Source organism: Wasmannia auropunctata, unplaced genomic scaffold, assembly GCF_000956235.1.
Source record: "Wasmannia auropunctata unplaced genomic scaffold, wasmannia.A_1.0 LD336111.1, whole genome shotgun sequence".
NCBI lineage: Eukaryota > Metazoa > Arthropoda > Insecta > Hymenoptera > Formicidae > Wasmannia > Wasmannia auropunctata.
Window position 1 is genome coordinate 2,667,577 of NW_012026779.1, and position 12,095 is coordinate 2,679,671.

The 12,095-nt window shown below is 40.8% G+C and overlaps 2 protein-coding genes across 5 annotated transcripts in view; one reads left to right on the top strand and one right to left on the bottom strand.

The window, feature by feature from the left end:
* Positions 1-226: 226 nt before the first annotated feature.
* LOC105449626 (acyl-protein thioesterase 2) lies at positions 227-3,840 on the bottom strand. Of its 2 annotated transcripts, XM_011688925.1 has the most exons (8): positions 3,559-3,840; positions 3,121-3,191; positions 2,575-2,606; positions 2,407-2,472; positions 2,273-2,320; positions 1,913-2,159; positions 1,670-1,834; positions 227-1,569 (listed from the first exon to the last, which is right to left on the bottom strand). In XM_011688925.1, exons 1-8 carry the CDS (start codon positions 3,578-3,580, stop codon positions 1,522-1,524), a joined length of 699 nt encoding a protein of 232 aa, XP_011687227.1. In that variant the 5' UTR covers positions 3,581-3,840; the 3' UTR covers positions 227-1,521. The 2 variants fall into 2 exon arrangements, with proteins under 2 accessions (XP_011687227.1, XP_011687237.1); XM_011688935.1 differs by lacking the exons at positions 3,121-3,191; positions 3,559-3,840 and adding an exon at positions 3,003-3,114 and having other exon boundaries at positions 2,575-2,885.
* Positions 3,841-4,755: 915 nt separating this feature from the next.
* Positions 4,756-12,095, top strand: part of LOC105449639 (ribokinase-like) — a 29,090-nt gene continuing 21,750 nt past the window's right edge. Inside the window, exons 1-8 of one of the 3 annotated variants that reach the window (XM_011688955.1) lie at positions 4,756-4,915; positions 5,449-5,563; positions 5,900-6,032; positions 6,185-6,311; positions 6,530-6,691; positions 6,982-7,073; positions 7,238-7,426; positions 7,890-8,211. In XM_011688955.1, the coding sequence (XP_011687257.1) occupies positions 5,514-5,563; positions 5,900-6,032; positions 6,185-6,311; positions 6,530-6,691; positions 6,982-7,073; positions 7,238-7,426; positions 7,890-8,066 (930 nt within the window). In that variant the 5' untranslated portion in view covers positions 4,756-4,915; positions 5,449-5,513 and the 3' untranslated portion in view covers positions 8,067-8,211. Of the gene's footprint in view, positions 4,916-5,010; positions 5,564-5,899; positions 6,033-6,184; positions 6,312-6,529; positions 6,692-6,981; positions 7,074-7,237; positions 7,427-7,889; positions 8,212-12,095 lie in introns of those variants that run through there. The other 2 variants (XM_011688945.1, XR_974365.1) reach the window with 2 other exon arrangements.

A 12,095-nucleotide genomic window follows, 5' to 3' on the forward strand; every position in this document is an offset into this window, starting at 1 on the left:
TACATAATGAAAATAATTCTTTGTGTGTGTTTATGTTTTATTTATACTGGCAAAAGTTGTTACACAATTTATAAACTAATGCTCTATTTGTGTTACATTAGCTATAAAGTGTATTCGTAAAGAAAACCCATGAAAAATATTTGGAGCTTATTGTAGCTTATTTTTTTTCACTTGTTATTTGTCTACTAGATAGAGTGTGTTAAAATACTCAATAATAATAAAATTAGCCGAGTGTCATATAATTTTATATACATTTTAATATAATTTTACAATGTATTTTAGTACTGCGTATGTCTATACTACTTTATGATATATGTATAATATCACAGGATTTCCCAAACTTGAAATATATATATATAAGATCAAATCTTTTTTTATTTTTCAAAGATTTATTTTTTTTCACATAGAGACAATTGATAACGAAAATATGAAGCATCTATTTCACGCGAAGCTGCAAATGTTTATAAATTGTATGACTACATTAAGAATGATTCCGTAAGAATGTTTCTCCTTAAAGAATCTGCTTAAGATTCCATACAGGAACACACGCCGCAAGAGAGTTTAGGAAATCCTGATCTATGCTATATGTATAATAAATGATGGACTCTGATGGATTTTTGATAATACAATGCATAATCACAGATTACATGGCCGTGTCACTGTCTTCTAGACAATATTTCACTACAAAAGTGATTTATTAGCAGCAACATTTCATGTTACGTATCACGGGCGTAAATCGCGTGAAATAGTCGAAATTTGAAATGTAAAAGGCTTGTAGCTGGCTCAAATGCGCAAAATACTTAAATGTTTCATGGACGTGTTTAGTTTGTATTCAAATAAGTATTCTTCGAAACGCAATTTAGGCGCGAAAGAATTGGAAGTTGTTGATAGAAGAGCTAATGCAGAAAGCTCCTCGTCTCTAGTATAACTTAGTATTATCTTAAACCTGATTAAATTTACTTGTAAATTACTATTGTCGCAGATTCAAACCGCAAAAATGAATAAACATGAATCACCTACTACCTTTAAATAATGTATGTTGCCAATTGCTTTACAAATCAGTGTAGTATGTATAATTTGATACATACATACTTATATACATATCTATAAAAATATGTATATTTGGTACGTGTATCTATATATATATTATAAATATTTAAAAAAAACGAGGAATGCCAATTTTGCTTATTAAAAGGATTTTAAGGACTGCATAGATGAATTCGTAGTATTGCTATACGAATGCTTTGGTACATTAAAATATCAAGAAATGTGTGAATACATAGATGAATGCATAAATTATGAAGATTGTAAATAAATATAGTCCTCTGGAAAGTATATTTTTCCTATGTAGCACTGCATCTCAGTATCTTGGAAGATTTTTAACGATTTTCTACTTAACGCCTTTAAGATTCATATAATTTACTAAAATTAAATAGTCGCGAAATTGGAATCATTAATTTCAAATATTTCAATATAACAGTTAGATGCTTGAAGTAGCCGATAAAATATCAATTTGATCTATTACGGCTTCAGGACCTTTTCGATGAATTTCTTTATATCGCGCATTTCCTGTGAAAATAATAAAAACAAGACAAACATTTATAATTTCTCTCTGAATGTAAGAAAAGATTCGACGAATGTCTTCCTAAAAAAAATGGTACTTTCTTACCTCTTCGGAAGAGGTGTGCATCATTCCTCGATAAGTTTTGAATTCCGCCTGCGTCATGAACTGTTTTATAAGCGATGCTGTCATTTGACCCCATCTATATGGCACAATTGGATCGCAATCACCGTGACATTGCAGCAGTGGTGTGTTCCTATTACCTATAGCCTCCTGAGATATAATTCGATATTATTCGATACAATTATATGATCCTACGATTATGTATGTGATGCAAAAAGAAATACGTACTGCTGGAAATTTTTGATGTAAAGGAAGCCATGCGGATAGAGCTATGATGCCAGCTAAAGGCTCTGGGAATGTAAGGGCACTGTACATGGCTAGGGCGCCACCTTGACTAAATCCTCCGAGAACGATGTGCTTGGTGGGTATCCCAGCCGCAACTTCCTCTGCTATTAACGAGTGCACCATTTCGGCAGCCTTACGTATACCCTCTTCATCCTCCGGGCCATTGGAGTCCAGAGTGCGTAGATCAAACCTAGATTTGGAATCAGGATCTATCAGTAATGATGCGAATACCAACTCGTAATCGTTTTCAATGGAAATTTTTGAATATTCTTAAAGGTAGATATATTCTTATGTTTGTCTTACCAAGAAGGCATTCTGAACCCTGCATTAAGCGTTACTGGCATCGTGGGCCTGAAACAATCAAAGAGAGTCACGTATTATAATATTATAAAATACTCAATTCCAATCGTGGGACATTTATAAAGATATTGACATACGCAGTAGGACAAATAACTTTGACATGAGGGGATCGCACGGCGCCCATGGAACTGGCCCAGCCATGTCTAAAAACAACATGTAACATAAAATGTTAAGAAGATCTGTCGTTTTTGTAACAGGAGGTGTGCTACGAACTGCATCCATGTGTGTCATAAATGTAATCTTACCCTGTATCGCCCAAGCCATGGAAAAATATTAACTGAAACATAAGTGCTTCTTAGTAGAGAAAGAGAGTATTAATTTTTTTTTCGGAAATATTCTTTAAAAAATATTTATTTAGATTTAAAATCTGCGTTTCGAGACAACGTCACGTCGCGTGTAACTCCACCGAAAGCGAGTGTCAAACATTGAAAGAAAGTGAAGAGGTCTTCACACGATGTGATAGATCGGTGACATATACTTCTTTCTCAGAGAAGTTGCATGCAACATTTGACTGTTTCCCTTAAGACCTGCTGTGCCTCGCGGAAGACGTGAATTACTAGTGAAAAAAAACTCGACTGTAAAATCGGTCGGAATCGAAACGGAGCAGCGGTGCATCCGTCGACGATTGCATGCCGAGGAAGGAGAAAGAAAGAGAGAGGCGCAACGGGATTACCTCATGTGTACATCGCGTAAACGTAATTCATTTATGATCAATTAGGATCACACCACCGCGAATGACATAACCAAAAACTGCCGCTTTACATCCGCGAAGGGGGTATCCTGATATCTACCGTTGCCGTGTGCTTAGCCGTGGCTGCAATCACGACCGGGCTCGTCATGTTGTGTCGCTTTTTTGGACGGCCTGGAACAAGTTCGAGTAATTGTATAGCAGTTTCGTAAAAAGCGTATAGAATACAGCACGAGAGAGTGAAAGAAGTGACTCCCTCTTCGTTCTATATCGTGTGGTTCTTTGTAGTAGAGAAGGGGTAGGAAGAAGAGAGAGAGAGAGAGAGAGAGAGAGAGCAGTGGTGTTAAACGCGCATTCGCGTGAATATTTAATTTAATTTCTATTTGTAATTTGGCATTTGATTTTCTTTGACCTCAATGATCGCCGATTACGTAAATTTGATAATTACGCGAAACTAAAATCATTCAATAATATCGGCGCGCATAAATGATTTCCGATTCTTCAAAATAAAAATTGAAAAGAGAAGCCGCTTGACACAAACCTGCGAATAACAAATTACCCATAGCTGCAGTTTTGATAACGCCGTGGTATTTATAGATTTTCGATTGATGTCACAATAAACGCTCAATTCTGCGACCGATCAAGAGCGATTGACGCTATATATATATATATATAATATTGCTTGAAAAGAAGAAAGAAAAATCAGTCCAATATTAATTTATATTTGTACGACGAAATTGTCTGCACGCGTCAGTCAGTTCGAAAATGAATTACTAAAAATTTCGGACCAAGTTAGAAATTTTACGAAAGCCAATTCAGACGAATTTGTAAACGGGCGTGCTACACAAAGATCGAATAATCGGTCGATCGCGCCATTATTATTAATACACATGTTCGGACGTGTGATTGGTTGATGTTTTCGCGGAGATGTTCACACTGCTATACAAATCCGTATGAATATATCTTAATGGCCAAGGTGGCCATTCCTCTCCTATCAGCTGATTGCTTTTTGTAACTGGTTTGTCCTTGTTTTATGTCTAATTAACGATAAAAATATAATGACATAATAGCGTTGATAGTGAATGCTGCGGAAGCCAGCTCGAATGTCTACCTTAAGTCCCGAAACACAATAGATGTAGTAAGCCTTAAGCCGTAAGAAATTGACCAATCATAATCTATTATTCTCTTCAAATTCAACTGCAATTGGTCCATTTCTTACGGTTTACAACACCTATTGTGTTTCGGGACTAAGAGTTTATTGCAGACAAATTCGCTGCATAAAAAAATTATCCGGTCGTATTTCTATCGTACGGACGCACGTAAAATACGTTTTTATTTTTATTTTTTAATATTTCCTTTATGCATATATGCAGTTATACAAAATTCGTCTGGATAGGCTTTAAGAGCTATGAGTCACAGAGTATACACATAAGATTCAAGAATTAAACGAATCTACCACTCACAATTCTCGATAACGTAGAGATCGTGATTTTCAAACTCTCGGCCTGTGATTGGTCGAATTGCCTACTGCTCGAGTTTCGTTTGCTCACGCTTCTCTGCATGCGACGACTGGAATTCTTCAAATATTGTGCAACTGTGCGCGTCGAATTGTAATCACTACTAAGTAGTTATTAAATAATTACTCAGTAATTGCTCACTATATCGCTGTATCGTTTTAATGTGTACATTGGACAATATGGCGACTGCCGGTGCGATACCCGCCGTAATTCGAGGTCGCCCATCTATCGTTCCGGATAACGCATGGCCACGGAGTGAGTCGAATACGTTCAAAAACATGCGTACGTGGGTGCACACGTAGGCTAGGCGCCGTTGTTTTTTCCGTCACGGGAGAGCCGAGAGATTTATAGCGATCTTCGCGTAAAACGCTACTCAGCGATGTAAGTCGATGCGAGGTTTCGATCGAAGGCGTCTCCCGCACACGTGTAGATTCGTTCTGATATATGATAGATGTAAAAAAAAGAGGAGAGATAACCTGTCCCCGTCAAGGCGAACGCTGCTGTAAATAACGTCTCTTTCCTCTCGCTCGCTTTTTCTTTCGGACTCGCTGCGATAGAACGACGGTTTTTTAAATGTTTAAATTAATTCACGTGTCTGCGACATTCCTCCCTCATTTCGACCTCTCTCGGAATCTCGAACGTCGACCGTCACGAGGCTCCGCACGCGGTGCGCGCTGGTACACATGTGTTGAGTCGCGCGCGAAGAAATAATTCCTTCGACCGATAACGGCGATAACATCTCCCGAACTCATTGGTTCATGAACTTGTCGAATGACAAACAATGATAACGGCGGGTTATCCGTGCGGTTCTGCTTAATTGCGGTTTGTTGCGCTGCGATTGCCTAGAAACAAAATCGCTGCGTTGCAAGTATCGTATTCAATAAAATAACGTTCGTTTTAATAACTCGCTCTAGAGTTTATCACTCGCGAGAGAAAACCAGTGTGTAAAGGCGTAGAGAGAGACTAAAAGCCGTGCGGTATGACGCCAAAGATAGTCGTTGTCGGTTCATGCATGATTGACTTTACCTGGTGAGTAAAGACGAAGCCTTTTCTACAGTCTACACGTTACAAAAGTCGACGCTACCTCGCGTGGATGATATATCGATTATTGTAATATGTGATTATTAATATTTCAATTGTATTGTAGTTACGATAAATATTGCATTGTACAATAATAAATATAATCACAAAATTGCGTAAAGAAAGATATATGCTTTCTCTAATGTATGTGTGAGTTTGCGCCGTACTAAATCAATTGTCGAACGACTGAATCTGATTACAGATTCAGTCGTTTGACAGATTACAGAACAGTATAGTTACAATCCGTATGATATTATATCTTTTTTTGAATGTTATCGCTTTTAGTTACTCCCCACGATTGCCCAAACCTGGCGAGACGGTAGTCGGGACTAAATTCGAAAAGAATTACGGCGGCAAAGGCGCCAATCAATGTGTGACGGCTGCTAAACTCGGTGGATCCACAGCACTTATTGCTTCAGTAGGCATTTATTTTTTTTTTAGACAAAACCAACTTGCTATTTCTGCGTCTGGCTTTTTTCTTTTAATATTGATCTTTTACGTAATACTGTTTATACGACTTCTCTTATGAACTTTATGTGACACATTACGATTTCTTATCTCTTATCGCAGTTAGGGTTTGACACGTTTGCTCAGGAATACTTAGAGATTTTCAAGAGAGAAAATATAGATGCGTCTCGTGTGAAGATACAAAGCGATAAGCACAGCGGCATTGCTCACATTATCGTTGCTGAAAATGGTACGTTTGTCTTAAAAATTAAAATAGAATCTTCCCGAGTGCTTCCTTGAAATTGCAATTCACGACGGAAAGCGACGTCAACCATGATTAATTTAAGAGAATCCCAAATAAATAATACGCATTAGAACCAAGCTTCTCGTTAAGATAATTCCGATGGTTCCGTCGCGCTGTATACATATATATAAGTAATCAGGGCGTATTTCGAATATCGTTCGCAGGTGAGAACAGCATCGTTATCGTATTGGGCGCAAACGAATCGTTGACTCCGGAATATGTGGATTCCGCCGTTGACGTGATCAAAAGCGCGAACGTTTTATTATGCCAGTTCGAGGTACCGCTGGAAACTACGCTGCGTGCGTTGAAATTACATCGGGGCCATGGTTCGTTTTCTCACCTTTCTTTTTCTTCACGATTCAGAAATATTCGTACACGCATATCTTTCTCTTTCGAAGCCGAATTATCGCAAGCCCCTGAAAAGACGAGGCGTGTCAATCTAGCGTATAGTCGCCGTATCAAAGTTTACGCGAAACATGTTATCTTCGCAAACGTAAGTGCGGTTTGCATTTTTCGGATAAATATCGGATGTGTCGTTTTGCAAGGTGATTTGCGATATCGCGGTTTCCGAGAGCTGCGGATACATTTCTACGTATAAACGTAACGTGGTATATAGGACTCTCGATTGTCAACGGAGCGCCCGCGCTGGAGAACCCTGACCCGGAAATTCTCAGACTGTGCGACATTTTCTGCGTCAACGAGACGGAGGTACGTAAATGATTAGCATGCGGTCGGATAAGATCACGATAACGCGGTTTTCCTTTTTTTTTATACGATACGCTAAATATAGAGCCGAAGAATTAAATTAGTTTGTGACGTATGAGATACACACGTTATGACGTTTAAGGGATCCCGTTGCGCGCTTTTTCTAGGCGGAAATTATGACGGGCGTTCAATCTGTGAATCCATCGAATATACAGCAAGTCACGGATAAGTTCCTGGCTAAGGGATGCAACGCCATCATCATCACCCTCGGACCTCTCGGGGCTGCGTACGCGTCGAAGACGAACAGATGCGTCACGCGGATTCTTACTACCGAGGTCCACCCTGTAGATACTACCGTACGTATTGCATACACAGTGTCGCAAGACTGTTTTGATTTATTCCGCGATGAATATTTTGAGTCGTTATATTCCACGAAATTGAAGAAATTATTTTTTCGAAGGCACACTTTTTTTTAATTACTTAATTACGCTACGCGATGATTCCGAGACATTTCCTATAAGTTTTTATTAGATTTAACGCGGCAACTTTTGTTTTCATTCTTTCACACGTACGATCCGTACTTCCGGCTTATACAAATCTTGTAAATTGATTTCTCTACGTTTATTATCTCGGCTGAAACGCGCGGTGAAAGTATTTGACGTATTTCCGTCGGGTCGCGATCTTTTGAGCGAACAACCGGTCAATTTCCGGTCTGGACTGGAAGCGCTGATTCACTTAGTGATTCACTCGAGTGATTGGCATATATTTAAGATGGAATTGCCTCAGGTAGCTAAGTGTAACGGTATGCGATACACACAGGGTGCCGGGGACGCATTTTTGGGTGCGTTCGCATATTTCAAGGCGTATCATCCGCAGTTGCCGATGGACGAGTGTATCAGGAGAGCTTGCACGGTCGCCACGCGTTCCGTTCTTAAATTCGGCACACACGCGAGCTTCCCAACGAGAAACGATCTGTCGGGAGATTTATTTGGATAAACAAAAAGGGAGTTACCTCTGAAGTGTGTTATTTACAGATCTGATATTTTATCTCTTCCGTTTATATATACACATCTGAAATCTGTTTTGTCGAATCTTTTTAGATTGAATATTTGCAGAATAAAAGTAAATATCAAAAGTTTTACGTGCAAAGTGCGTAAACATATATGTCCCATTTCCCAAAATCCAAAACACTTAAAAATAGCACGGGCGTTATTAATGCAGCAGATTAAATTGATGACAATAAAATACTTAGATGTGTAGATATGTGTTCCCATATGAGAATGTAGAATCCAAAAAAGCCAAATTACCCTGTATACATGTCTTATTTGTTCGCCAGTACATATAGGAGATTAAATCTTTTTTAATCGTTTAGAAAACCGGTTCCATCGTGGATCTTCTCCACGTAATTTTTTGCAACATCGTCGACGAATATATCAATTTTTTTTTGCGGTCAAATAGAATTCCCCCAAAAAATTCGAAGATATGTTTAAACAACAACAACATTAGCATAACGTAAATAGTGTTGGAGAACAAATTTCTACATCAATCTTGCAAAAAATGAACGGATTTAGAAAAAGTTAATATTTATTCTGAGATATTAAATTTCTAATCTGCGAAATCGGGGATCAGCTTTATCCTTACTTTTCTTTCTCTCTTTGTTTTTCCGACAGCCTGGTACCATCTGGCGTTCTAACTAAATTCCAAAAATGGAAAAAGGGGATTAATGTATTCTTATTTAATAACTTTAATGCATCAATTTGGAATAGGAAAAAATAAAATAATAGAAATTGTGACAAATAAAAGAAAAAGAAACAGCGATCAAATAGTACCAGTAATTCATGAAAAAAATTTAATAACTGCAGAAATAAATAGAAATTGATAATTTCGAGGATGTATATTTTTTCGAAGGTCAAAAAAATGTCTTTAGCCATGTCATTTATGTCGCGTTAGGAAATCTCATTTTAATATTACACGCATAACAAATAAATTAGTGTATTTTTAGAATTTCGAAGATATATATATATTTGCGCGCATACACACGCATACATGACGCTGAACGAAAAAAAAATACGGTAGGTAATGGTAGGAGTTAGTAAAAATTCCAAGCACTTTCACGATACGCACGTTCTCCAACCTTCTAAAAAAAAGGAGGCACGTCCCCGCGAGAGTGCCCAATGATTCCACCTCAACTGGTTCACGCGAACGTGTAGTCAGCCAGCATGGCATTATTCGAGAGAGGGAGAGTGATGGAAGGGGCACGCGTGCTTGCGTGTAAATGTCATTTTAAATCCTTTCGCAAGGTGGTGACGACTATTAATTTTTTGGCAGCTGCGTCGCAACGATGACGATAAGCCCATGCCCGCGCTCTTAGCGCGCTAAAATATTGATAGCTGCGCGAGGATAACGGAGCCTTATTGCAGCTTCATCCGGATAAGGAAATCACGGACCCGCGAAATCGGGAACGGATTGGTCCGATTGCCGGTGCTTGACACCTTCCGCGTGGTGTCTCATCGGTAAATCCTGCTCCGAGTTCAGGAAAGAGTCGGCAGTAGTTGGTAATCGGGAGTCCTTTCCCTCGAACTGATCGCCAGTACGTGTAACTGGCATGTGTCGTGCGGCACCTCGGCCAGATCGGCGGTATCTGAGAGGCGCGCGCGAGCGTCAACGCGGAAAAATTGTGCCGCGCGTAAACGTCAAAAGGGAAAGGCGTTGCGTTACTACTTTCGAAGTAACCCCCCTTGCGCGCTCTTGTCTCGCGCGTAATCGTCATCGTCGTCATCATCATCCTCGTGGTGTCGTACGTTGAGGATACCGCCGAGGGGACGGGATTCCACGAAGCACGAGACACTCGGTCTCTCCTCTTTCCGCTATAGGTGGGCATTACACTGAGGTGTGACGTCAATGCCTGAGGTGGTTAGCGATACTGAATCCATGTTTAAGGGAATAGTCGGCGGCAGCAGAGGCGGCGGCGGCAGCGGCGGTGGCAGGTTCATCGAGAGGGAACGAGGAGCTCGGTGACGTCAAAGAGGAGGGCGCGCATCCTCGAAGAAGAGGAAGCCGCCGCGCCGCGTGACCGAAGAAACTCTTCTCGGGGCCCCCAGCCCCGGCCCCGGCGCTCAGGGGGGCTGCGGACAAAAGGAGAGGGGGGACGATTAGTCACGTCTTCGTGTATACCGGCACGCGCAAGCCCCCCGTCAAAGTGGGGCAACGCCACCCACGTGCACGTTCGCGGGTAGGATAAAAAATCCTTCGGGGATCAGGGAATGCTCAGTTTTGAGTAAACCATTAAGCGAGACGATCGAACCGAGGCGAAGAGAGACAATCGCCTTGTCCCTCGGTCTTACAAGTCAAGTGTTAAGTGAGCCACCGAGAGAGAATCCGCCGGGAAACCAGAAAATCCACCGAGACTCTCGCGTATCTTGCGCTGGTCAGCACCGCATGGCAAAACTTCGACTGGCGAATCATCACAGAGAATTGCGTGGCATCCAGGCCGAAAAGCAGCTATATTATCAAAATATTTTTGGCTTGCATCACGTGGTCGAAAGATACGTTGAAGGTCGGCCAAACCTGAAAAAATTCGATTCGAAAACACTACGTCTGCGTATTCACGTCTTCCAGTGCCTTGCTGAGATACGCACCGTCAGTTTTGCCGAATTTCAAAGGAAGCTCAATTGGTGAAAGAACTTAGGAAGATAATCCATTTTCGACGGTAAAATTGATCAATCGAGAGCTTGAAAAAATCTTATTGAATCACTGTTATCGATTTTGCAATCGCTCGATCGTATCATTTTCATTACGATCGCGGAAACGAAAAATTATTTGGAAAGTATCCAAGACAAGACGACATCATTTACAGAGAAGGATATTTTAATTGCTAATAAAGCGCTTGCAATTTGGACTGTTGGATTAATTTAGTGGAAGAAATAATCATCTATCGAATAAAAAATTTAGGTTTGATTTTTGATCCTATTATCTCCATGTACAATTAAGTGAAAAGTTATTCCACTGTGATTAAGAAACAAGAATAAAAATATAAAAAAATCCTAAGGTTAGTGCACTGGAAAGGAAGCTGAGATTCCGAATTGTAGAAGAAGAAGGAGAACAATAAAGGGATCATATTGATAAAGATCTCCGCGAGGGATTCTTTCATGCAAATTTTGAACTTATAATCGACTTATATCGACATAATGGCGATATTCAGCGTCCGATTTTGCTTGCCTGCCCTTGTTGCCTGTGTCATCGTCAACATAGCGCTCGTTCAAGGTCGGAGTCTAAAACGACGACACGGACATCACACTCACTCGGATTATTACAATTTCGAGGAATCACTGCCACGGCATTTATCGGGACGCCTCGAGGATGATCGCGATTATTATGAACAGATGGAAAGGCGCGAATATCCCCATGTTCTGGATCGTTCCTCGGAGTATTTGGAGGATTCGGAGGAACGAGTACCGTTTCTCCGTCGATATAGGCAGCACGGACACGGTTTGAGAGATCGCGAGTCATTACGACGAAGAGAGAACTCCCTGCGCAAGCACGAAGACTTTGACGCGCTCTCAATGAGGTTCGTCGCCAGGAGAAAACGTCACAACAAACGCGGGAACATCGTGAATTACCAGAGCAAGAAGAACTCGATACTGTGGTGGCAACCCGAGGAAACGCCGTCCGGTGAAAAAGCCGAACTCTTCGAGCTGGAGGTGAAGGAGGCGCAGAACAGCTCCATTTGCAACTACACCGTGGAGTCAGTACCAGATACCCGGGGTTCCCGGGTACCGAAGGATCTGGAACACGTGAGGTGCAATCACATCGGCAGCAGCTGTCAGAGTACCGGCACCTACTGCTGCATACAGACGTATAAAAACATCGAGGTGTCTTACGGCGATGGCAACATGGAGACAATGAAGCTCTACGTTGGCTGCGTGTGCGCTCTTCAGGTCCTCAATGATACGCAAGTGATGGGGTGGGATCTATCCATCAATAATTGACACCAAGGACTCGCGAGGATAACTTGGCGGAAGAGGG